This window comes from Tupaia chinensis, unplaced genomic scaffold, assembly GCF_000334495.1.
Source record: "Tupaia chinensis unplaced genomic scaffold, TupChi_1.0 Scaffold000112_1, whole genome shotgun sequence".
In the NCBI taxonomy this organism is placed as follows: Eukaryota; Metazoa; Chordata; class Mammalia; order Scandentia; family Tupaiidae; genus Tupaia; species Tupaia belangeri.
The window spans coordinates 1,062,329-1,087,640 of NW_006159576.1; the positions used below are offsets into that span (position 1 = coordinate 1,062,329).

Sequence of the window (25,312 nt, forward strand, 5' to 3'; positions counted from 1 at the left end):
CTCTGCGTGCCCCCCCCCCAGAGCCCTGCTAAGCCGGCGGCGGCAGGAGGCGGGCGGCCTCTGGGCCAGCAAGCTGAAGCTGAAGAGAAGGAATAAGAATTTGCAACTATAAGCAACAGAAAGAACCTTTAACTGCCTTAAACCAACTGAGAAATACACTGTAGAGAAGGATTTTATCTACCTATGGACAGTGAGAAGATGATGGATACCAGCCCTGCATTACCTCAGGCAAGAACAGGGACTACCCTGCCATTCTTAGGGAAGCCAGACACCCGAGGATAAGTCACGCTGCAGACCTCCACAACACCACTCCTGCTAACCACAAGATGGCCGCTGTGCCACATCAACTGATGGTCAACTCTGCTTACCAGAACTGCTTTCCTGAAACTGTATTCCATGGAGACTCACCTACAGTTGCGGAACTGCACGAGACCCACACTTGATCCAACCTTGAATGGAATCTATTTTCCCTATTGTTAAAAACTTTGGACTCGTGACCCCTCTCCCTCTACTCGCAGGTATCGCATTTTCAATGACCCCTCTGGAGGATAGCTGTCTATAGCAGAGATAGAGTAATTGGGAGAGGGGGAAAGGGCTGAGGGTCAAACATAGGATAAAAAACATATTTATATGTATGAAAGTAGAAATGGAACAGTATTGGTGACGACATGCTTGATTAAGACACTATGTAGTTTATCCTAGATGGGAAACTACACTTGGTGTGTTGTGATGATACTCAGGGAATGAGTGTTAGGCAATATAATTTAATATAAAAAAAGTAATAAGCAGGAGGAAAAAAAAATGCACATTTGATGACTGAAGAGAGTTGTATGGACACAACTGGGGTCTACTTTATAATATGTTCATTCTACTCCCTGGGGTTTATGCCTAGGATCAGATTTGGATACATGTGTAAGGATATGTCAGCTGTGCTAGCTAGTGGATATACTTAGACTAATTGAGTTCATTGGTAGAACAATTGAATGGGGGGGGGCGGAAGCCATTGAGGGCAATCATGAATGTCAGGGACAATGGAGGAGGAAGATGGGACATGGCAGAGGGTGGGGATGGGGAACCTAGGATGGCAAAACAAAAGGCAAGGTATGCAGGACACAAAAATTGGGAAATCATTTGCTGAGAACATATATGTTGATGTGCTTGATTGAGCCAATGCACAGTGTATTTTGGATGGAAAATTCATATGTGTGTTGTGATGAGAAAAGAAAAAAAATTTTATAATAAAAAACAAAGTATAAAAAAAAAAAAAAGAAATTCTCAGGCGGGCCAGCAGGTGGCATGGTGGTTAAGGGTGCTGGACTCCCACATGGCTGACTGCAGTTTGAGTCCTGGACCCAGCGGCTTGCTTTCTCACTTTCCTTTTCCCTCCCTCTGTCTGTCTATTGCTCTGTCCCTCTCTGGTCAAATTAAAAAAATAAGTAAGTAAATAAATAAAGTTAAATAAAATCATTCTTTAAGAAAAAAAAAAGAAACTTTTAAGGTGTGGGCAGCCTGGTGGCCCTTGAGGTCTCATGTAGTGTAGTTGACTCAAACGAGGTGCCCACTGCCCCCCCTGTATGAATGTCCTACATTCTGAGCCGTCGGGCTTGTCATAAATGTCCTTCCAAGTGTGATCACTATCCCTGCCTGCTACCACCAACTGAGTAAGCTCAGGGGACAACACAAGTCCCTGCGTCAGTAGGTGATGTCATTGTGACACAGCTGGATGACCTGTGTCCCACCGTCCTGTTGGTTCAGGTGCTAGCTCCCACATGACCAACACTGTAGTTCGAGTCCAGGATCCGGCGGCAAAAAAACCAAAAAAACAAAAAACAAAAAAACATGCCAGGCACTTGTGTGTGTGAAAAAATCCTGGTGAAACAGAGAAGGGATTGTGGAGTGGTCACCCCCCGCTCCCCGGGCGTGTGCTTTCTCACTTTCCCTCTCTGTCTCACAGGCAAGCACACCGGCCCTATAGCAAAAATTACAAAAAACAAAACAAAACAATATTAGTAATTAGTTAAAAGCACAAATCTTGGGACAAGCAGTTAGTGTAATGGCTATGTTGCTGGACTCCCACGTAGTCGAGTTTGAGTCCCGGACCTGATGTCTTAAAACTCACACCGGGGGCATGTGCGTTAACAGGAAAGAATGCCTGAGCTTAACAGAAGAGGCCATACTATGTCACATGGTTCTAGGCTGGGGTCAGGATATAGGGGCATCCCCCAGTCACTGGATCAAAGTGATCCATTATGCTGAGATTAATGTTTGTAGATGTAACACCCCCCCCCGCCAGGCCCCTTGGGAAGAATCTTAAATTAGGAAGAGAAGTCAGAGTTCTGTCCTCAGCTCTGGAGAGGCAAGTATCACCCATGGTCATAAGAAGGGTCGTCACTACAAGAATGCCTGTCTTTCTAAGGATAATTAGTAATATGGTATCACACTTTATAAACCGAATCACAAAGTGCCCCATAACTCACTTTGCATTTCTATTACGCGTTCCTTTTCAAATCATTATTCATATGGGTGCATATTTTACATTGCTTAATAAGGATGGATATGTAATTTTATAATCCATTTTTTGTTGAGGGAGAGATTTTTGCGCCAGAAAGACAGAGAGACAAAAAAGTGAGAAATCACTGCCCAGGAGTGATGGCCATGCCGCAATCCCTTCTCCTCCATTCTTCTCTCGGGATCTTGGGCATGCACACACATGTGCCTGGTGTGAGTTTAAGCCACCGGGTCTGGGACTCGAACCATGGTCGACTACATAGATGTCCAGCGACATAGCCATTACACCATCTGCTGGTCCCATAACCCATTTTTTGAAATTAAAATAATCTCCAAATTACTCTCCGCAATGTGTCTAAGCCCTCATAGTTGTTATTGTGGTGACTGCAGGACATCCCGTGTAGTCATCCTTTCTCGTTTTGCTTGAACAGGTTAGCTAGGTTAGTAACAAGATGCGCCTTGGACTGCCCTGAAAATGATTGTGAATGTTTAGAGTTTTCATGGTAAAGTCACGTAATTACCCTCAGTGCAAAGCGTGAGTGGTTCCATGGATCCCTCGGTGAGACAATGCGGGTTGATGCACTGAGGGACCGGCTTTTGGCCACTCCACTGGTAAACCGCTTTCCAAGTGTCTTTTGGCTCAGAGCACTTATGCAAAATGGGTACTCATTGTGGGCTCGGCTAACCCAGAAATGAAACAGAACACTGCTGGCAGCGCCGGCCCTTCCTGTAATAGGTCAGGAATGCAGGCCCTCTTTTCATTGGTGCATGACTGCTGAAGTTCCCTTTGTAAACCATGATCTGGTCCCTGTGAACCTGTGGACTAAACAGTACACTGCCCCTGCAAACCTAGGGAGTGGGGGGCAAGAAATGAGCCAATGTCCATGCCCTCCTAAGCAGGGCAGGGTGACCCTTCCCAGAAGCCTCTGGCTGTCATCCCTACTGCTCAGGAAGAGAATGGGACAGGGGTCAACTTAACTGCTTGGGTCTTTGGGAAAAGGTTACAAATAAGGAAACTGGGGATCAGCAGATGGCATAATGGTTACATCACTGGACTGTCAGGTAGTCAACTGCAGTTCAAGACCTGGACCCAGCAGCCTAAAACTCATGTCAGGCGCATGTGTGTGGTGCCCAAATCCTGAGAGGAGAATGGAAGAGAAAGGATTGCAATGTGGCCATCCCACCTGGGGTGATTTCTCACTTTCTCTCTCTCTCTGTCTCTCTGGTGAGTGCATGCATCCTATAGCAAAAATCTCTCTAAAAAAATTAAATAAATAAGGAACCTTAGGCAATATCCTAAGCAAGAGTAGACTGCTCCAGTCAATATTTTAAAAAAAAAAGAAAGAGAGAAAGAAAGAAAAATACGTCATGACTTTTCCAGTGACCCAATAAAATGAGTTTTTTTATTCATAACTCATTTTAAAATCATCTCCTTTGAGGTTTATGTTATAGGATTTTTTTTTCCCATACTCTTATCTGGAATGTTTACCTCTGGCTTATCTGTCTCTTGAGATGGCCATGAGAATCAAGTGAGAAATTGAAGCTATACAATCCTCCACCAAATTCAAAGGCAGATGCTGTTATTATTGTTAGTGATGATGATAAGTAGAATATCCCGACAACATCATCAGACACTTACACTCTGTGGGTGTGTTGGGCTGGAATATGATGAAGTGATGCCAATTAATACTAACAACTTGTCAAGTGTCCACCTAGCCAAGTCACGTCCTCATCTTTACTTGTGGAAAAGACTTCTCTTGTAGATCTGAGTAAGGCCACTGTGCTCTGAGTTCCCAAGATGAAAGTTACCCATAGACTCCGTCTGCAAAATTCTTCCTAATATTTTTATATGCTATGGTGACAAATTATATCAAGCCTTGTTTATGAACAACCCCTTCTGGGAATAAGAGAAAGTGTCAAAACATGAAGGGCGAATCTGCAAGGAGAGGGACATCTTCCCTATTTGTTTGAAAACTTGAGCTTGCTTCAAATTGTGTGCAGGTTGGGGTGGCAAGATCCTGCCTGCAGGAAGCAAACCATACCGTCCCCCATGATGTCACTGAGAGGCGCATGACCCAGATTCTGTGGTCTGAGCTGAAAGACGACCCTAATATGTGCATTGCCAGAGCCGCCTGTAAGACATTATATGGTGGATGCCGTAAAAACTTCACATTCTGAAGAGGAAATCAGATCGTTTTCATGTGTTCTGCTTAGTGTTTTGGTGCTTTTTTCCCTCTGAGGTCATTTCAGCAACATCTCTACAAATAGTTACAGGGAACCGGGAAACAGTTCTACTCTCACTGCCTTAGAAAACAAATCTACCCACTCTTTTGCCTTGCAGATCATCCCACGGAGGAAGATCTTCCTTCTTACTTTTAGTTTCCAAAGCTGTGAGATTCCGCATTCACTTTGTCTTCTTCAGAAGTGCTCTACCATTTTATTTTATTTTACCTTCTAGGGAGATTTTTTGCTATCGGGTGTGTGCGCTTGCCAGAGAGACAGAGAGACAGAAATCAAGAAATCACCCCTTAGGGGGGATGGCCATGCCACAGTCCCTTCTCCTCTGTTCTCCTCTCGAGATTGTGAGCAGGCACACACATGCACCTGATGTGAGTTTTAAGCTGCTGCATTCGAGATTAGAACCGCGGTTGACTCTGTGGGAGTTCAGTGATGTAACTGTTGCACCATCTGCTGGTCCCTCCTTTTCTCTTTAAGAAGTTTGTCAAATATTCTGGTGCTCAGCACAAGTGTCAGGCATGGAAAGATAAGCTCAGAGGAGATATCTCGGAACCTCTCCATGACCATTCTTGTGCTCATCACCCTCCACATGTATGAGGCCTAGACTCGCCTGCTCTGTGGACAAGAGCACCACATCGCGGATGTGCACAGAGTTCACAGTTAAGTGAAAACCCAGGGTTTCAATTTTGGTTCCTGTATTCATCCCTTCTGTTCACCAGTTGTTTTCTTGAATGCCTACTGTGTGCCAGGTACATAGTCATACTTCCTCTTCCAAGCAGGAGAAAAAAATTTTTTTGTGGGGGGGAGAGGTTTTGCTATAGGGCATGTGTGTTTGCCAGAAGGACAGAGAGAGACAGAGAGACAGAAAACGAGAAATCACCCCCAGGGGGGGATGGCCGTGCCGCAATCCCTTCTCCTCCATTCTCCTCTCGGGATCCTGGGCATGCACATGCACATGCCTGACGCAAGTTCAAGTCACTGGTTCCGGGACTCAAACCACAGTCGACAACGTGGGAGTCTAGCGACATAGCCATTACACCAGCTGCTAGTCCCAGTAGTTGAAAATGTTTTAAGGGCAGTGTCCTAGAGATTTTCCTCTTTGAGCTCAGTAACCTCAGCCTTTTAACCAGCACCTGTCATTTCATTCGGTCTATTTTCATTCAGCAAATGGAACCTCTTCAGTGTGTCAGTCAAAATCATTCATGGTGTCAATAATCATCTCCCTGAAGTCTGGCTATAGTATGTCCCCAGTAGCCTTCTGGTCTACCATTAGTACGTCTGTCTAAAGAAAATAAGGTTAGTCTGTCTTCACATGTTCTAGTAACCTAGTCATTACTAGATTTGGTAGTCTTTTAATTTATTAAAATTAATACATTTTAATTTATTGACAAATCAAGAATTCTCGAAGAGCTTTTAGCTGGACAAGACACACAGCATTTTTCTTTGTGGTTAAAACTCTTGAAACAATGTCTTCACTAGAAACACCTTCTGTCCACTTGGTTGAGAAGTGTTATATCCTTGGGGTGAGTTCTCATGTCTTTGTATTTCCTTGTGGAAATACACTGTTGTGATTCATCCTTGGGCCCCTGGATCTCCATGAGGTGGGCATTTTTACTTGGCATAGTCTTCTTTTCTTGGTGGGTCTGAGTCCACTAACACAGATGAGATCTGTCAGTAGATTAATAGTCTCACAGTTTACAAAACATAAATCAGGGACCTCTGTTAATTTATCATTTCTTCTAAGTACCTGGAGCTAGTTCCTGTAAGAGTTATTATTTATAGGGGCCAGAAGGCCGTGTGGTGATTAAGGTGCCGAACTCCCACGTGGCTGACTGAGGTTCAAGCGCTGGGCTGAGTGGCTTGAGAATCACACTGGGCGTGTGTGTGTGCACCCAGAATCCCAGGAAGAGAATGGAGAAGAAGAGATTGAGGTGTAGTCAGGCCCCCTTCTGGGGGTGATTTCACACTTTCCTTCTTCCTGTCTCTTTTCCTATCTCTGTCTCTGTAAGGCAAGTGTATATATCAAAAACATGCCAAAAACAGACAAAGAAATAAATAAAAATGAAAAAAATGCTATCTTTTAAAAAAGTTATCATTTATAATAAAATTTGCCTAACTTGGTCATCCATTTTATGTTTTTCAATTAAAAGGTTAACATTTTTATTACAATTTCGTTAGAATGGACACGATTCATTCTATTCTTTTAAAGAATTAATTTTATTTAACTTTATTTATTATCATTATTATTTTAATTTGACCAAAGAGAGACACAGAGAGAGGGAGAAAGTGAGAAAGCAAGCCGTTAGGTCCAAGATTGGAACCACGGTCGACCGTGTGGGAGTTCAGTGCCCCCAGCCACTCACAACACCTGCTGGCCCGTAACTTTATTTATTTTTATTTTTATTATTATTATTTTTATTATTTTGACCAGAAAGAAACAGAGAGAGAGAGGGGAAGTTAGCAAACTGCTAGGTCTGGGACGTAAAACGCAGTCAGCCATGTTGGAATCCAGTGCCCTTAACCAGCGCACCACCTGCTGGCCCCTGATTTTATTTATTTATTTGTTTGTTTATTTATTTATGTATTTATTTATAGTTTTTGCTGCAGGGCACGTGCACTCACCAGAGACAGAGAGACAGAAAGCAAGAAATCACCCCCAGGGAGGATGGTCACATCGCAATCCTTTCTCCTCCATTCTCCTCTTAGGATTTTGCATGTGCACACACACACATGGACCTGGTGTGAATTTCAATTCACCCAGTCCAGGACTCGAACCGCAGTCGACAATATGGGAATCCAGTGACATAACTATTACGCCATCCATTAGCTATTACTGGTCCCATTATTATTTTTTTTAATTTGACCAGAGAGAGACACAGAGAGAGTGAGAAAGTGAGAGAGCAAGTGACTCATTCTATCCTAGTGATGGGGATTTCTTTAGTTTTGTTTTAATTTTAGTAATGCCATGCCACATTCTAACTGGCCCTCAACCTGCTTACCAGTAAAGTGAGGGACTTGGACTAGATGATCCTAGTCAATGATCAAACTCTGGAATTACGTGATTCTGAACTTTGAGAAGGAAAGTTACTGTAAGAGTGACTTTAAAATTAGGCCACAGTAAGAGGCCAGACAGTGGCATAGAGGTAAAGTGCATATTCTTTGAGGTGGTCCCACATGAGAAGGTTCCCAGTTCGAGTCCAGACAACTCTCTCAGTGTGCTGGGCACCTGCTTGCCCACGATCTGGGGCTGGCTGACGCTGGGGGTGGATCCTCCATCTTTCTCACATATGGAAGAAACAAATAAATAACATAAAAAATGAAAGCCACAATAGACACATGCATGCACACACAGAAGAGTACATGTAGCACTGGCGAAATCTCGGGGATTTCATTGTCTCAGTGTCAATTTCATGGTTGTGATATCGTGCTGCAGTGTTGAAGAGACCTGGGGGAAACTGGGTGAAGGGTGTATGGGATGTCTCTGTATTGTTTCTTACAACAGCATATGACGCTAAAATCCTCTCAAAATAAAAAGTTCAAGAAAATTACACTGCCCAGTGTTATAACAGGACTTTGGAGGTGGGTGGGCCTTGCCTGACCATTGTGTTAGCTTAAACAAGCTGTTTAGCCTCCCTGCAGCTCAGTTTCCAGGTCCTCTGTAAAGTGCAGCTATTAATTCCTATCTTGTGGAGTTGTTGGAAGGATATGAGACATGGCTGGTACTCCGTGGCGAAGGCTCAGTAAGTGTCAGTTACCTGCCTGTGCATCTCCTTCGTGCTGAGAAACTAGGGCGGACAACCTCGCTGCAGCTCTCCTGGGGCAGGGACGCATGCCTGGAGCCAAGGACAGTTTAGAAGTATACATCAGGAGACGAACCTCATAGCAGTGCAGTGAGTAATGCTGTTACATAACTTTCACAAATCACCAGGCAGACCAGCTAACATGGCTTGGCACAGTCTACTGATAAAATAAAATAACAAACAAAGCTTCCAAAGCCACTCTGAGTTGGGGAGTTCTGACACAGTGGCCAAAGTCAAAAATCTAGAATGACTCCATGGGCCCTGGAGCACTGGTGTTCCAGTTGACCCTGACATGTCATAAATCTGTTGGAATGGAAAAAAACAACTGTGCTTTCTCTCTGGCTGGCCCCTTGAATAATGGCCCCCAAGAGGCCTAGAGAGGTTTCTCTCCCTTGCAGAATCCTTCATGATGTCTCCCAAATCTGAGATTTCCAGACAGCTGCATTGATGAGGAAATGGGGGGTGAAGGAGAGTACTGTATTCTAGACATTTCTGAGTTCCAGGACACAATTGTTGGACGGCCATGATGTGTCTCCCCTATGTCGCCTAAAACACTTGTAGGTTTTCAGGCCTCTGTTCTTGTCCCTGATCTGGTGAAATTTTTTGTTGTTGTTGTTGTTTTTTATTTAAATATTTATTTATTTATTTCATTCCATTTGTTGTTATTATTTTTTAATTTCATCAGAGAGAGACAGAGAGAGAGAGAGAGAAAGGGAGAAAGCAAGCCACCAGGTCCAGGACTCAAACCATGTGGGAATTCGGCACCTTTAACCACCATGCCACCTGCTGGCCCCTCTGGTGAACGAGTTGGTTAGAATCGTAGAAGGCAAGTTTACCAAATTTCCTAAAGATACCTGGGTAAAAGGGGCGTAAGCAACAGAATTAGGCTTTCTTTATGATTTCAACAGGCTTGGGGACAACAGGTGGATCACAGTCAGTCATGATTTAATAAAGATAATGTTAAAAATCTGTCCTTCAAACTCAGAAGCAGAAGCACAGGTTAGGGGAAGCCTAGGTTGGCCAGAGTTTCCTATGAAAAAGGTACAGGGATTTTATCTGGCTTCGAGAAAGGTGTGAGTCAGCAGTCTGATGTGGTTGCACTGAAAAGAGCTTTAGTGATCCGGAAAAGGAAAGCCATCTTTCTACTTGACACAATCTGTACTGTCAGACAACAGCCAGTGTCGTACTATGCAGCTTTAGGGGCCAAGTTTAAGAAAGGTAACCAGGTTCAGTCCCTTGGCGGGGTGGTTGAGGCGACTGGATCCCACATGGATGACTGTCCAGTAAGAGTCCTGGATCTGGTGACTCGAGAGACACACTCAGTGTGTGTGCATGTGCGTGTGTCCCCCAAATCCCTACAGGAGGGCGAGATGGAGGAGAAGGGATTGCGACGTGAGCACGTACCACTGCAGGGGCATCTCACTTTTCTTCTCTCTCTGGCAAGTGCATGCATCTGCTAGCGTGTGCACGCACACACATGCACACACCCACACACACACGCATGCACACACATACACAAGGAAGAAACAGAAAAAAAACATGGAAAGATCATGACAGGGGCCCTGATGGTGGTAACAGTGCTCTGCAAGGCTGACCTACGTGAAGAGGTTCCTGGTTCTCATCCAGAGACCCCTGAGTACTCCGGGAGTGCCCTGACCGGAGGCTGCAGTGGGTCGTGGCATCAGGTTGGAGTCCGCTGGGGTGCATTTCTCTCTGTATCTCTCTCACGGACGAAGTAAATGAACAAGCTTAAGAAAATCGGTATTGCTAAATGAGAATGGATTGCTGAAGAGGGAAGGGAAAGGGAAGGCCAAATTACAAAGATCCCCAAACTCTGTTGTCTAAAGAAAATTGGAAGGAAAACCAGGATATTTAGCTAATTACCATTTTTTATAGTTACCACAGGGAAAAGGAACAAATTTCATCTATTTTGCCCCAAAGGAGAGAAATAGGATTAACAAGAGAGGTCACGGAAACAGACTGGCTAGAAAGGAGGAACATTTTTCAAATAATTAGAGCAGTTTAGTGATGGAAAGAACTATTTCATTAAATTGTGAGTTTCCCGTTGCTGGAAACATTCAAGCCGAGGTCTCACAAGATCTGTCTCAGATTCCGAAGGTTCCCAACGTTGAATGAGAACTGGGGTAGGTGACCTTTAAGGTCACTCCCAACTGTCATAGTCTATGATTTAAGCACGTCTGAATGCCAAGGCTGTGTGTGACGTGCCAGAACCACTTTTTCAACTCTTGGCTCCGATACTGACCAGCTGTGTGACCTTCAGCTACGAAAGTAACCATTTCTTCCTTGAGTTTCCTCATCCATAAAATGAGAAAGCTGAACTGAATGACGTCTGAGTTGTTTCCCAGCACATCTGTCTCCTTGGACACGTCGTAACTCCAGCATCCTGGGACAGCTGAGTCTGGCTGATACCTGTCCTATCTCTGGGCCTCCTTGCAGGGAGAAGACCTAAAGGCGAAAAACCACTTTTTAATTCTAGGAGCCGGGGAGCTAAACTCTCGATGTGCTTGTTGTCAGGAGAGCAGGTGATAGTGAAGCAGGAATTTCTTCCCATGAGATCCATGGCAGGAAGTTGATCAAATAACTGATGATCTGCTTCCTCTCCAACACCTGTATGTTCTGACGGAGTTCAGCAATGCCTTTGCAAACAACTTAGAAGAAACGAAGATCATATTACCAGTGCAGTGTGATTCCGTCTCTGACAAAGCAAACCTTGGTGTTGTATTTGCTTAATGATCTGGCAGTTGCTTATAATCATAAGAACAAATATTCAGGAAGTAATTTACTGTGTGGCAGATTGGTTTGAAAGTTTTATATAAATTACTTATTTAATCAGTTTATAAGCTAAAAATCTCATGATGACCCAGTATATTAGGTCCTTTTTCTTTAGCAAAAGGGAGTAGCTAAAATCTATTAATGTATTAAGTCTGTCTTAAGGTAATGAGGAGACACAGAGATGAGAAATCACCCCCAGGAGGGGATGGCCATGCTGCCATCATTTCTCCTCCATTCTCCTCTCAGAATTTTGGGCACACATGCACACATGCATGCCTGGTGTGAGTTTCAAGTTGCCCGGTCCAGGACTCAAACCTGCGATTGGCCATGTGGGAGTCCCGTGCCTTAACCATTGTGCCACCTGCTGGCCCCCTTCTCTGCCTAGCAGTGCCTCTCTTCTACCACGATCTCATTCTGGCTCTCCTCCTGCTCTTCTTTCCATCTCTCTCTGATGCTCACGTCATTGTTTCCAAATCTCATTTCTTTGGTTATTTTTGCTAAAGATCTTTGCAAATGCAGCCATCAGTGGGAGTGTGATCATTTATTTGACATAGACAGGGAAGGTGATGGACAGGATTCTAAACACCTCCTGCTGTTACTGAGGTCAGCTGAGGAAGAATAAGTAAACGTATACTTCTTGTAAAGACTCAAAGAATTTAAAACTTCATTCCCTGGCTCGTGCTCTGGCCCGCCTCACTGCAGCCAAATACAGTACCACATTTTCTTCCGTCTCTTTGTTTCCTTAGGCTGGAAATGAAAACAGCTGTTAAAAATAAGAGCACATGAGTCAATCTGGAATCCCAAGGTAGTAATTACAGTTTCCATCTCTGTTGGTAAGGTCCCTCCCATGTGCTAGCCTCATATCACGAGCCCCTTGTGGGGACGACGCTACCAGTGGTGGTGTCAATTTTGTAGCAAGACCTTAATTTTTGTTTTCCAAACCTCTAGGATTAAACATGAAACCAGTTACTAAGCCAAGAAAAATGACCAAAAAAAAAAAGAAAAAAAAAGTTCAGTCTCAAAACTTGATTCTTGGGATAGGCCCTTTTTCTGGGGTAGATTTTGACCCATCTCCATGTTGATGTTAGAAATGGCCCACATTGTTTTCAAGGTGGAGCTTCTGGGCTTCATGGTGTGCTCACTGTAAAGAATTTTGCTTAACTTTTATTTTTGTTGCTTGGGATTGTATTTTTTTTCTTTTCCAAGTTCCTGAGGCTTACGTTCTAGTAAACTAAACTAAAGTGTCATCTCCAAACCATTGGGTCGTCGGAAAAGTCATGATGCTTTTTTTTTTTGCATAGAAAATACATCTCTGTTGGTAAGGTCCCTCCCATGTGCTAGCCTCATATCACGAGCCCCTTGTGGGGACGACGCTACCAGTGGTGGTGTCAATTTTGTAGCAAGACCTTAATTTTTGTTTTCCAAACCTCTAGGATTAAACATGAAACCAGTTACTAAGCCAAGAAAAATGACCAAAAAAAAAAAGAAAAAAAAAGTTCAGTCTCAAAACTTGATTCTTGGGATAGGCCCTTTTTCTGGGGTAGATTTTGACCCATCTCCATGTTGATGTTAGAAATGGCCCACATTGTTTTCAAGGTGGAGCTTCTGGGCTTCATGGTGTGCTCACTGTAAAGAATTTTGCTTAACTTTTATTTTTGTTGCTTGGGATTGTATTTTTTTTCTTTTCCAAGTTCCTGAGGCTTACGTTCTAGTAAACTAAACTAAAGTGTCATCTCCAAACCATTGGGTCGTCGGAAAAGTCATGATGCTTTTTTTTTTTGCATAGAAAATACATCATGACTTTTCCAACCACCCAATATTATTTGATCAGAGCAGATGGGTCCTCTTTCAGCTCTGTTCAGCCCCCTGTACGGACCGACCAGTCAGTCCCTGACTCATCCTGTCGTCTAAAGCTGTGATGGCACCGTGAATCAGCCGCCTTCCGAGTGACCTGAAAAATGCAGGTCGTTTGCCATTGACAAGAGAACTCCGTGCCCTTTAGGGAGAGAGGTGGGAAACTTGGCCCTTTCACTCCTTTGCTTCACCCTCATTAGTTCCTCTTTACAAATTTTTTTTGTTTTTTTTTAGTGATTTTTGTGTTAGAGCATGTGCACTCACTGGGGGGAGAGAGAGAGAGAGAGAGACAGAGACAGTGAGAGGGAAAGTGAGAAATCACCCCTCCCTCCCGAGGATGGCCACGCCTCAATCCCTTCTCCTCCATTCTTTCTGCCTGGGATCTTGGGCACGCACGCATATGCACCTGGCATGATGTTGAAGCCACCTGGCCCAGGAGTGGAGCTGCGGTCGGCCATGTGGGAGCCCAACAATGTAACCACTACACCATCTGCTGGCCCCGAAACTTGATTTCTTTATTGTCCAATCAGATTATTTCTAAAGTTCATCTCCCCACTTTAATTTCTACAATCTGCTTGTCACTGTGTCCCCCAGGAGCTAATGTTCTGGGTTAGAAATGAAGCACGTGCATGCAGGGCATGATTTGTGGAATTCTGGGGCCGTATAACTCCCGCCTCCCTTCAGCAGTACACCTCAAATCCTACCATTAGATATTCGTTTCTCCATGGTGGGGTATTCGTCTCAGATGCCACAGCTTTGTTTGGAAGGACAAGCCTGTAAATTATGTGGGGGGCAGTGCAGTGAAATGGGGGGTGCCCGCTCTGAAGTCAGACTGCCTGAGCTCACGCTCTGAGCTGTGTGATTCTAGGCAAGTAGCAATAGTTTATTTTTCTGTGCTTCGGTCTCCTCATCTGTAAAATGGGAATGCTAATGCTCCGCTCAAAGCTCTCGTCGGGTTTCAGTGAAATATGTGAAGTGCTAGATGAACAGTTTCCTGCTATCTTGTTAGGAACGATTGCCTGCAGTTTGCATAAACTAGCGTGTGAGTATTGATATCCTTTTGCCCAAAGCTGACATCAGGTCAGAGGGAATTGTGGGAATGGAGGTGGACACAGTCACTGTGAAGGATGACCCGCATGAATGAGGCATTACTGTTGGTAGCATCAAGTCACTGGGTACATGGAGAAGCTGGCATGGTGGTTAAGGCACTGGATCCCACATGGCCGTCTGCATGGTTCGAATCCCAGACCTGGGGGCTTGAAAAATGCGCTGAGTGCATGTGCGTGTGTGCCCAAATTCCTGAGAGGAGAGTGGAGGACAGGGGACTATGATGTGGTCATCCCCATTGGGGGGTGATTTCTCACTTTCCCTCTCACGGTCTCTCTAGTGAACACAAGTACTCTGTGACCCAAAAAAATGTCACTAAGTGCCGGAGGTGACTAGAGAAGCATTCACAAGAAAGAGAAAAGGAGCTGGTCCTTCCAGAGCTACCTACTGTGCTCAGTAACTGATGGGCTTGATGAGCTGGGGTGGTGACGCACGTCTGCAGATGAACTCTGAACTCTGCTTTCCCTTACCTGCCTCTCATAACTCCATGGCCCGTAACGCTAGGTGTCCGGACCATCACACTTAAGGAGCCGTGGAAAATGGAAAGCAGAGCATTGTACTTCACTAACTGTCCCCTTTTCTTTGCTTTAGATTATATGAAGCAGACGACGTTTGAAGCCCAAGCATTTTTAGAGGCTGTGCAATTCTTCCGGCAGGAGAAGGGTCACTATGGCTCCTGGGACATGATCACTGGAGATGAAATCCAGGTAACTGGGGGGTCGGAATTTCAGGCTCTGGGACCAGCAGGTGGCGTGGTGATTAAGGTGCTGGACACTCCCACATGACTGACCAGGGGTTCGAGTCTTGAATCTGGGGGCTTGCTTTCTCACTTCCTCTCTCTCTCTCACTCTCAACCTTTGTCTCTCTCTGGTCAAATTAAAAAAATAAATGAATGAATAAATAAAATAAAATAAATAATTATTGAAAAAAAAAGAATTTCAGGCCCTGTCACTGTCTGGGTGATAGGAGGTCAGACTCCTCTTCCCTTCTCTCCTCTCCTCTCCTCCCCTCACCTTGCCTCTCCTTATCTTCTCTTCTCTCCTCCTTTCTCCTCTTCCCCCTCCCCAGCTCTCCCCATTGTCGTGATCTGCCTGCCTCAGCATCTAAGCTGGGGTGACAGCTGGCAGACAGCCACCACACCTGGCTCTTTTTTAGACAAGGTCTTGCTTATTACCCAGGCCAGCCTTGAGCTGGCAGTTCTCTCGCCTCAGCCTTCCGGGCTGCTGGGATTAGAAGGGCACGACACCACACCCAGCCTTTAGGTCCGACTGAGAACCTAACCTGGGCCTCCCACATGGTCCAGCCTGTGAGCACAGCATCTTAGCAGCTCATCCTCCTGGCTGGGCCCCAGCATTGTTATTATTACTTTTTAAAGCTTTCTGTTTTTTCTTTTTTTCTATCTTTCTTTCTTCCCTGAGAGAAAGGGAGGACAGAGAAAAAACCAGGCAGGCTCAACAGGGGCCATACCACAGTCCTCCTCCCAGCCCTTGAACGTGTGCCTGGCATGTCATGTGTAAGTTCTCCAGGGAACTGAAGCCCAATCTTCCACATGGTCCAGCATCTCAGCGCTGTGCTGTGCTACCATGGCTGCCCCCTAGCATCGTCTTAATAAATGAAAGAGCAAAAATGGAGGATGTGCTTCCTAAGGCCGTTTCTCTTTCTATCTAGAAGCATTTAGTCAGTGAGCTGTTGGGCACCCTCTGTCAAGCCCGCCAGACCGGACTCTCAACAGGCATCCCAAACCTTGCGGCTACATTGGAAAGAGTTCCTTCCACCATTTCCTGTTTAAAAAAAAAAAAATCTTCCTACACAGCGTGGCATAGTGCAGCGTGTGTGGTAGGATCTAGGGTCCGCTGACTTGGGCTTAAACCTTACAAATCATCTCATCTCTTTTAGTTCCACAATACTCTTCTGAAAAGAAAATAAGAATAATGATACTTACCTTGCAGGATCGTGAGAATTCAATGAGATGTCGTTATTGAAGTAATTGGCGCACCGCTGTATTAATCTGCCGAATGCAATAGAATAAAATAATGAACCAAAACACAATTTAAAAGCATGGGGTTTTCTTCTCTATGTTTCATGTACTTTTTCTAGTTTTCATCCTCTATGGGCCATTATAATTTCCCAAGATCCTGACTAAGTGCTGGTCACAGCCTCTGTCCCTTGGAAGGTTTGATCCCATGGGATAGTGTTGCAGATCTCCAAAGGAAACTTTTTATGATGTGACTCCAGGTCTTCTTGATGTCACCAATCACGTGGTTGATAGAGCCAAGAAGATGAGGCTTGGTACGGGATTATTTAATTATAGGAGCAATGTCCAGGATTGGTATTCTTTTATTTGTTTTTATCCTACCTCCCGGAGTGCCTCCTAGGAAGCATGCCAGATGGTGCCCTGCCTGGGTATGGTCATTAAACATCTAACCAGATGATGCAGCTGTTCCTTCCTGTTTTACTCTATGACTCAAAATCTTTCTCTCTTTTCTTTCTTTCTCTCTCTCCTCCCTCCCTCTCTCTTCCTTGTTGGTAGACTCTTAGCTCATTTATTTCCTAACCTGAGACTTAACTCCAGAACTTCAACCAGGTTTTTGGCTCTGTCTTCCATTGGGGGAAGCACATCCATTTGTGAGTCAGAGAGTCTTTAAGACTTCGAGTACTGGGCAGACAGGGGTGGAACAGTAAAACGCAGTGCTCTGGGAGTCGGACCCGTGTGGGGAAGTCTGAATTCACATCCGGAGATGCGAGTACACTGAGTGCTCCGCCCCCCTCTCTGTGCCCAGTGTACTCATCTGTGAGTGCCCATGATCTGGGGTTGGCTGAAGCTAGGATGGATTGTGGTGTCAAGAGCCTATCAGGGGTGCAGTCTCCCTGTTCCTCTGTTTGACTCTCTCACTCATGGAAGAAATAAATAAATTAGAGAAAAAAGAAAAAAAAAAAAAAACTGACAGTCCTTCTGCCAGCAAGGAAAGCATGAACCTAAGAAGGGGAGACTGACTGTTTGATGTTGATTGGCCCGTCATGTAAACCTGCGTAGGAGATGGGCTGGTATTAAAACGCCTTTGTGTGAGACTTGATAATATCCAAATTCAAATTCTATCTGTTTGTCATTCTAATCATGTGAGACAGGTGGGGCAGTTGTTATTTTCATTTTGTGAATGAGAAGAGTAAGGAGGCATATTAGGTGACTTGCCCAGTTTTATTCATTCGACAGCTATTTATTGAGCACCCACGGATGCCAGCACTCTGCTGGGTGCTAATGATCCAGAGACGGACAAGGCGGAGTGGCTCTTGCCCTGCGAAGCTGGTGGTTTCAGGGTCACCTGCTAAGTAGACAAATGCCAAAGGAATTGGTGGCTTCTGCCTCTTGGGCCAGAGGAAGATCAACACCAAGCTTGTGATACATTTTGGCAGGGGTCTCCCACCTCTGGAACATGGGCTGGTCCTTCGCCTTATTATTACAACATAGTAATAATAAACATAAAATACATAATAAAAGTAATGCCCTTGAATCATCCTGGAACTATCTGCCCTGCCTTGGTCCATGGAAAAAATGTCTTCCTTGAAACCATTCCCTAGTGCCAGAAAAGTTGGGCACCGCCGCGGTCTGCCTCGCAGTTAGCTCCTGGAGTGCAGCGAGGCACTCTCATCGTTTTTTCTTTCACTTGAAATCCCACGTCAGCTCACATTCCTTCATGATGCCTTTGAAAATAAGTCCCTCCTAGGGCCTGAGTATTGAGGTTGTAGTGTTTCCCTTTGTTTACTTTCTACTTTTTGCTTTAGGCTGATATGTGCTAAGTGCTAGAAGATACAGTAGACCAAATGACTCATCCTTTGCCACTGTGGTGAGGCAAGACACAGAAAACATCCAGAAGGCGAGACTGCGTAGGGGTGTCTGTACATACAGAAATATCATAAAGTATGGGGGGTGTCTTCACAAAGTTCCTGTAAAATGCATACTAGGAAAAACTATGCATGGATTTCAATATGTTTTGCACCAAAATGAACTCACACTTTAATTCCATATTCTCACAAACTTTATGAAGTCCCTTTTGTATGTTTTTATTTATTTAATGTTATTTATTATTATTTTTAAAATTTGCTATAGGCACATGCATTCATGAGAGAGAGAGAGAGAGAGAGAGAGAGAGAGAGAGAAAGCAAGCCACTAGGTCTAGGTCCAGGACTCAAACACGGTCTGTCCTGCGAGAGTCCAGTGCCTTAACCACCATGCCACCTTCTGGCCCCCCAAATCCCCTTTGTATTAGTGCAAGGCAGTCATTAGTAAGGTGCTAATTTTACAATATAAAAATACTGTAAGTGGGCAAACAAAAACAACAAGGAAGAGATCAGTAGAAACTGGAGTGATTAAATGACCCAATAAATAATAGTTTTGCTTTTCCAGGAAGTTCAGTATCTTTGGTGAAATCACAGACTTATAAAATGTGAGTGAGTGCTGGACAGACATTTTGGCACCAGACGTTGGGGAGTGTGGGCCCAATACCCAACGCAAGAACAGCAGTGAACCTTATCCTTTGTCTCACACTCACAAAGAATTAAGAGACACGGACATAGGAAAGGCATAGTAAAGCAGAGTAAAGAGAGAGGAAGAGGAACAGAACACCTGGACAGGGAAGGATCTTGAATGGGTTGCTGAAGAGGAACTGAGGTGAGAGGGTTTTTGTCTGGTCAGAAGGGGGCTTTGTCCAGGCTTGTTCTCAGGAGGGGCTTGTGCATGTCTTCCCCTCGTGTGGGGGTCACATGCTAGGTGGGTCCTATTATTTTTCTTAATTTTGCAGTGGGTAAGAAGGATAGGAGACTCTCGTTTGTCCAAAAGCTTTGGGCCATAAAAGATTGTTACCTCATTCCTGGAATGTGGTGGGACCAGGACAAAAGCCTTTGTTTTAGGTCAGTCATTAAGTCACTGCTGCACACTGTTTCTTGTGCTGCTGCTGAGCTGTTGTGCCTCCATCTTAAATCTTAGCCATTCTAGGGACCAGCAGTTGGCGTAATGGATATGTCACTGGAATCCCATGTAGTCGACTGTGGTTCGAGTTCTGGACCCAGTGGCTTAAAGTCACGCAGGGCATGTGTGTGCGTGTCCAAGATCCCGAGAGGAGAATGGAGGAGAAGGGATTGTGGCGTGGCCATCCCCCCTGGGGATTGATTTCTCGCTTTTTGTCTCTCTGTCTCTTTCTCTGTCTTTCTGGCGAGCACACGCGCCCTATAGCAAAAACCTCTCCAAAAAAAAAAAAAAAAACCCAAAACAAACAAAAAAAACTTAGCCATTTTGTGATTCTATTTTGGGCCTATATCCTAACTGTATTTTTAGGGTTCCTGTCTCTTACCTCACACAGGTTTTTATAAGGCTTTACAAAGAAGTAGTGGTTAGTGGTTAATGGTCACAAGAATCTTACATCATTTAGGCTCATGGTGTGGGTGTCCTTTGGCCCTGCTTGTCCTTTGCTGCCAGCTATTCTTTCTATACATTTTCTGTGGATTTGGGGCGTGTTGGCTTATCTCATAGTTTTCACTGTGCCTGGGTACTTTAGGTTTCAAGAGTAGGTATTGTCTGACCCTTAGTTCCCAACCTAGCTGTTCTTGTGTATGACGTGTGTATGTGCAGGGTGGGGGGGATACATCTGCTGGTTCTATTTGGAGTCCAGGTGATAAAGGAGAAAGAAACTAGATTTTTTTTTTTTTATAAGAGTGTTTTGTTTATCTTCTCCATTCTCCTCCCAGGATCTAGGGCATGTGTGCACAGGTGCCCAGTGTGATTTTTAAGCCACCAGGTCTGGCACTTGAACTGCAGTTGGCCATGTGAGAGTCCAGCGATGTAACTGCTACGCCATCCACTGGCCCCAGGAAACTAGATTTTTAAAGAAACTAAATCTAACTGGCTGGTTTTGCACGGCTTTCTCATGGTCTTTCGGTTATGGCTCTCCTGGCACCTTCCCTAATAACTTCTACCTCAGGGTCAGGATTACTTACCCAGCACCCTCCAGGTGAAAGGACGTTCAGAGAAGTTGACTGGTGTGTGACAGAAATGTATTTTGGACCAAGTTGGAGAACCGATGAGAGGACATGGCTCCAGAGCTTTCTTGCGTGGGGCCTGTGAGGACCAAGGTTTTGCACTCCCGCTAATACCTGGAGCTGGTACAGCAGCGTCCGCCCGAAGACTCAGGAAGAAGAAGTCAGGCGCCTGAAGAAACTAGCAAGTAGTTAAAACTGCACAGCCTAACAGAGTTCGAGAATAGGACATCTTGGATTTATTTCCCTTGTTTCCTTCCCGTCCACTAAGAGCTAACTCATAACCCTGTCCTAATCTCCTCTCCCCTAGGGACCTGTATTCAGAAGAGTTCAGCTTTGTTGCATTATTATCTTCATGGTAATGACTCACATAGCAAGTATGGCAGGCCCTCATGGCGATGGTTATTATAGGCAGGTGTCCAGGCAAAGCAACGTTCTCAGAAGAACTTGCCTGAGAGACTGTTAAGGGGAAAGTACTCGTACACCAGCGAAAACATCCACACGCCTTCTCCTCGTCAGCGTGAATGTATGGCATGAGACCGTGAGGGAAAGCGCTGGCAACACGGGAAGGCTCTGTGGCTCTTCGGCATGGCTATCACCTGCCTTTAAATTAGCCAGATGGGCAAGAGAGCAGAGCCTCATTCCCCAGAATAAAGTGGCTTCAAGGCGGGGAAGCCATTCACAATTTTAAGCCTGGTCCATGGGTTTCCAGGGCTGTCTTCTGTCTAAGGATCACGAGTAAGTCCCTCTCACAATGGATTCTTTCCCGTGGCCACTCAGGAACACAGAGGCCTGGGGCCTCCTGCAGGAAGCAGAGTCATCTTTCTGGAACTGACACCTTCCTCACACCTTCCTCACCTCATGTGTGGTTTCTTATATGTGTGACGAATTTAAAAACCTCCACATCTCAGCAGTTAAATTTACAGCACACCCCTCTTCTTTTTTCTTTTTTAAAGTGTATTTTAGGTCCCTGGTGATAAAACTCAGTATACCTTGTTCTGAGGGGAGCAGTTGAGGAACCCCTTCTTCGCTGTGGTTTTTTTTAGATTAGTTACTTTCCCTGGAAGAGGCCAAGGCCTTCGACCCTGCTGGCGGAGACCTAACCAAACCTGGGGAACCTGGAGAGGTCCTGCTCAGGTGAGGCACAGTGGAAGGTCAGGGTGGGGTAAGGCCGAAGTCCGAGAACAGAATGACGAAGTTGGAGTGAGACAGAGATGGGCTTCAGCCCCCAGCCCCTCAGGCCCTGAAGCTATTCCCTAAGCCCCACGCCTAGCCCCACTCTTACAACCCTCTCCCACTCCCTCTTTTTTCCCACACATAGTTTCTTATCAATCTTTAAGCTGTAAAATAGAACCACGTTTCTTGGAACATTACGTGGGAAAGACTAAAAGAAACTTGTAAGCCCACCCAAATAGAACATTCATTTTCCTTGGGCTTTGGATGTAAATAACATTGTCATTTTTTCAAACACACTGCATACTTAATGCTCAGAGTCAAACTAATCTCTGCAGAAGGATGAATTAGGATCATTATTAGGATTCTCGAGTTTAATATTTTTCAACCCAGAGAGTATTTTCCACCGACCTTAACTGCTGGCTTCAGTCTCCTCTCTTAGCTCACTGTCTGCCTGCTGCACTGATCACGCTCGGGCAGCCGTGTCCCACATAAGGACATGCTCCACTGCCGAGCAGGACGGGGTCTGTGAGCAGCGCGGGGGGCCCATGGGGGCCCAGTTACCTACTGACGTTCACTGGCAGGCCTGCTGATTTCCACAGAGTTTACACATGTCGAGTTCATCTTAAACGTTTCAGAAAATGGTGATTTCTCTCTTGATTGCTCCCAGAGAATGGTTAGGAAAGGTAAAGAATCCCACCAGTGAATTACCAGGATGAGTGGAAATTGTACTCCCATTGTAATTGTCATGCCAGGCAGAGCCACGCTGGAGATGACACAGGAGCCCCCCTCGCTGCACTGACCTGAGGAACCACAGGCGCAGTGGGACGGGTGGCCTCATCCACCTCCACCCTGAGTGTTCCCATCAGTTGAGCTAACGCATCACACCCACCCAATAGCCCTGATAAAAGGCAAGATCGAGCGAGCTCACAAGGGTTTCCACCAGCACCAGGCCGGTGACCTCAGAGAAAATCTTCCTTAATTCCCAAAGCGTAATTTGAATTTTTGTGAGCTGTAAGAAGGATGAGGTCAGTTATTTTGGACAAATGCTATTTTAAATTCATAGAACAGAGGTCTCAAGGGTTTCTCTGCTTTTCCACCTACCTTCATTCCAAAATGACTCTGTTTGTTTTTATAGACCACAGATTAGTTTATTTTTAACACCCACCGTGCCAAGAATTCATAGAGAATAGGTTCTAGAAACTCAGGCTCCTTTCCATTGGTTCTCACACAGTGGCTTCTCTGGGTGGGGCAGGCTGGCACTCAGTTGACCCCAGGTACCTTTCTCTTTGGCTTCCTTCTTTTTCTGGTCATTTTCCTTCACGTTTTAGGAAGCTATCTCTGCTCTTAGAATGTTTAATATGCTCAATACACATTAATTCTCTGGACAAGAATCTTGTCTTAACTTGTTACCTTCTCACTTTTCTGCTCACAATGCCAACAGCATTCTGGGTAACACTGTAGACTCTTCCTGTTTTGCCATGGTAACAGTTGTGGGGCATTTCTTTTTGAACAGTACCCATTCCCTTGATGTCTACAATATCCCCCTTCGTGTAGATTCGCATATATGTTGCCAATGGAACCACTCCATGTTTTCTAAAAGGCCTAGGGAACATACATCGGGTGCCTCTCCCCTTTCCCTTTGTGTTTGTCATTTCGGTGAATTACTGGAAAATGGTGAAAAGGGCCAGAATGACTCTTGCCCTTTCATAGTCTGTGACCTTCTAGAGAAAGTATAACGGTGAGCCCACGTGGTAAAAGTGAATCCAAACTGAAAACCCGTCCCCGTTCGGTGTAGGAGGGAAGGAAGGAAAGGCGAGTGTTGCTGAGAGCTGTATAATAAACGGACATGTGGAATTTTGCTCAGATGCAAAAGAATGGGAAGGTTCCCCGTTCAAGTCCGGAGACCTGAGTATACTGGGCATGGTGTGCCATGATCCGGGGCTCTCTGAGGCAGGGGGGTTTATGATATTGGGATCCTGTTAGGGGTAGGGTTTTTTTCCCCTCTTTTTTTCTTGCTCACTCATTTATGGAAGAAATAAGTAAATCAAATTTAAAAAAATCTGAAAACTTTAGGTACCCCTTCATATTTTGCTCAACCCACAAATGTCATTTGCTCCTAAATATTTGTTACTCTCTCTCTCTCTTTTTTTTTCTTTTTTCTTTCTTTTTTTTTTTTTTTTTTTTTTTTTTTTTTTTTTTTTTTTTTGAGAGGTTTTTGCTGTAGGGCATGCGCACTCGCCAGACAGACAGAGACAGAGAGACAGAAAGCGAGAAATCACCCCCCAGGGGGGATGGCCACGCCGCAGTCCCTTCTCCTCCATTCTCCTCTCGAGATCTTGGGCATGCACGCACACGCACCTGGTGTGAGTTTTAAGCCACTGGGTCTGGGATGCGAACCGCGGTCAACTACGTGGGAGTTCAGCGACATAGCCATTATGCTGACTGCTGGTCCCATCTCTCTTTTTTTAAATTAAATTCTGTCCAGCTTTATTAAAGATGCTTTTTAAAAGAATTATTTTTATTTAGCTTTATTTATTTGTTTGTTTGTTTTAATTTTAACCAGAGAGGGACAGAGTGAGAGGGGTTGAGGGGAGTGAGAAAGCAAGCTGTCAAGTTCAAGACTTGAACTGTGATTGGCCATGTGGGAGTTCAGTGCCCTTAACCACCATACCACCTGCTGGTCCCTATTAAAGATAATTATTTATTTAATTTTACTAATTAGTTATTATTATTTAAATTTTTCTATAGGGCATGTGTGTTCACCAGAGAGAGACAGAGAGAGGAGAAAAGTGAGAAGGCAAGCCACTAGGTCTGGGACTCGAACCGCATTCAGCTGTGTGGGAGTCCAGCACCTTAACCACCACGCCACCTGCTGGCCCAAAAGATATTTTTTATAAGCAGTCATGGTATTTCAGGCAGGACATGAGAGACAATTGTTAACAGTATATAACTTTCAAAGTCCCTTTTTCAATGGAATATCAAAATCAGAAAGCCACTATAAAGCCCCATGAAGTCTTCACCCGATGCCCTAATCTGGGAGAGTTTACAGTGAGGGTCGACATTTCATATTTAGCATGTCGTTTAATTTTCTTAAAACAATGCTGACCTTCAGGAAATAAAATGAAAATGGTAAAATTATCAATCTGAAGACCCCCATTCCATTAAAGGAGCCACTGTTCTTTTGAGGGACTCCTGCCCTATGGCATTGCTGGGAAATCCAGATTGCCTGACAAACTGATGACCAGTTTTTTTGGATCAATTACCAACAAGTCTCTGGATTTAAGGGAGTTAAATCTATACTGAAGGTGGAGAGGGAGAAGACAGAAAAGTGAATTTAAGTTTTTTATGCTGTAAGTATTTGTGCCAAAGTCGTTTCATGTGTCACCGTCAGGGAATCCCTCCTCCTGGGAGCCAAGAGGAAGTTTTCCAAACTAGAAGAGAAAGATTTTCTTTCCCACATCAATCTGCTTTCAGAGACATACTATTAGTAAATTATACCCCTTCTTCCCCCAAAACAACAATCAAGTGTCCAATGTGCTAGCAACATAGCTTAAAAAGAAAATTCTGCATTTTTTTTTGAGAGGTTTTTGCTATAGGGTGCGTGCGCTCACCAGAAAGACAGAGAGAGACAGAGAGACAGAAAGCGACCACATGGGAGTCCAGCGACATAGCCGTTACACTAACTGCTGATCCTGAAAATTCTGCATTTTAATAAAACTTCATAAAAAATAGTATTTCAAATCATACCATCACCAGAAGTGCACAGTTATCAAAAACACACACACGTCACTTGGCAACTCCAGGACCTC

The 25,312-nt window shown here is 44.7% G+C and overlaps 1 protein-coding gene across 1 annotated transcript in view; it reads left to right on the top strand.

Annotated features, from left to right (window-relative positions):
- NIBAN1 (niban apoptosis regulator 1) overlaps positions 1-25,312 on the top strand; it is a 104,807-nt gene that overhangs the window by 52,616 nt on the left and 26,879 nt on the right. The window contains exon 7 of the mRNA XM_027770088.1: positions 14,892-15,007. Coding sequence (XP_027625889.1) covers positions 14,892-15,007 — 116 coding nt within the window. The remainder of the gene's footprint in view (positions 1-14,891; positions 15,008-25,312) is intronic.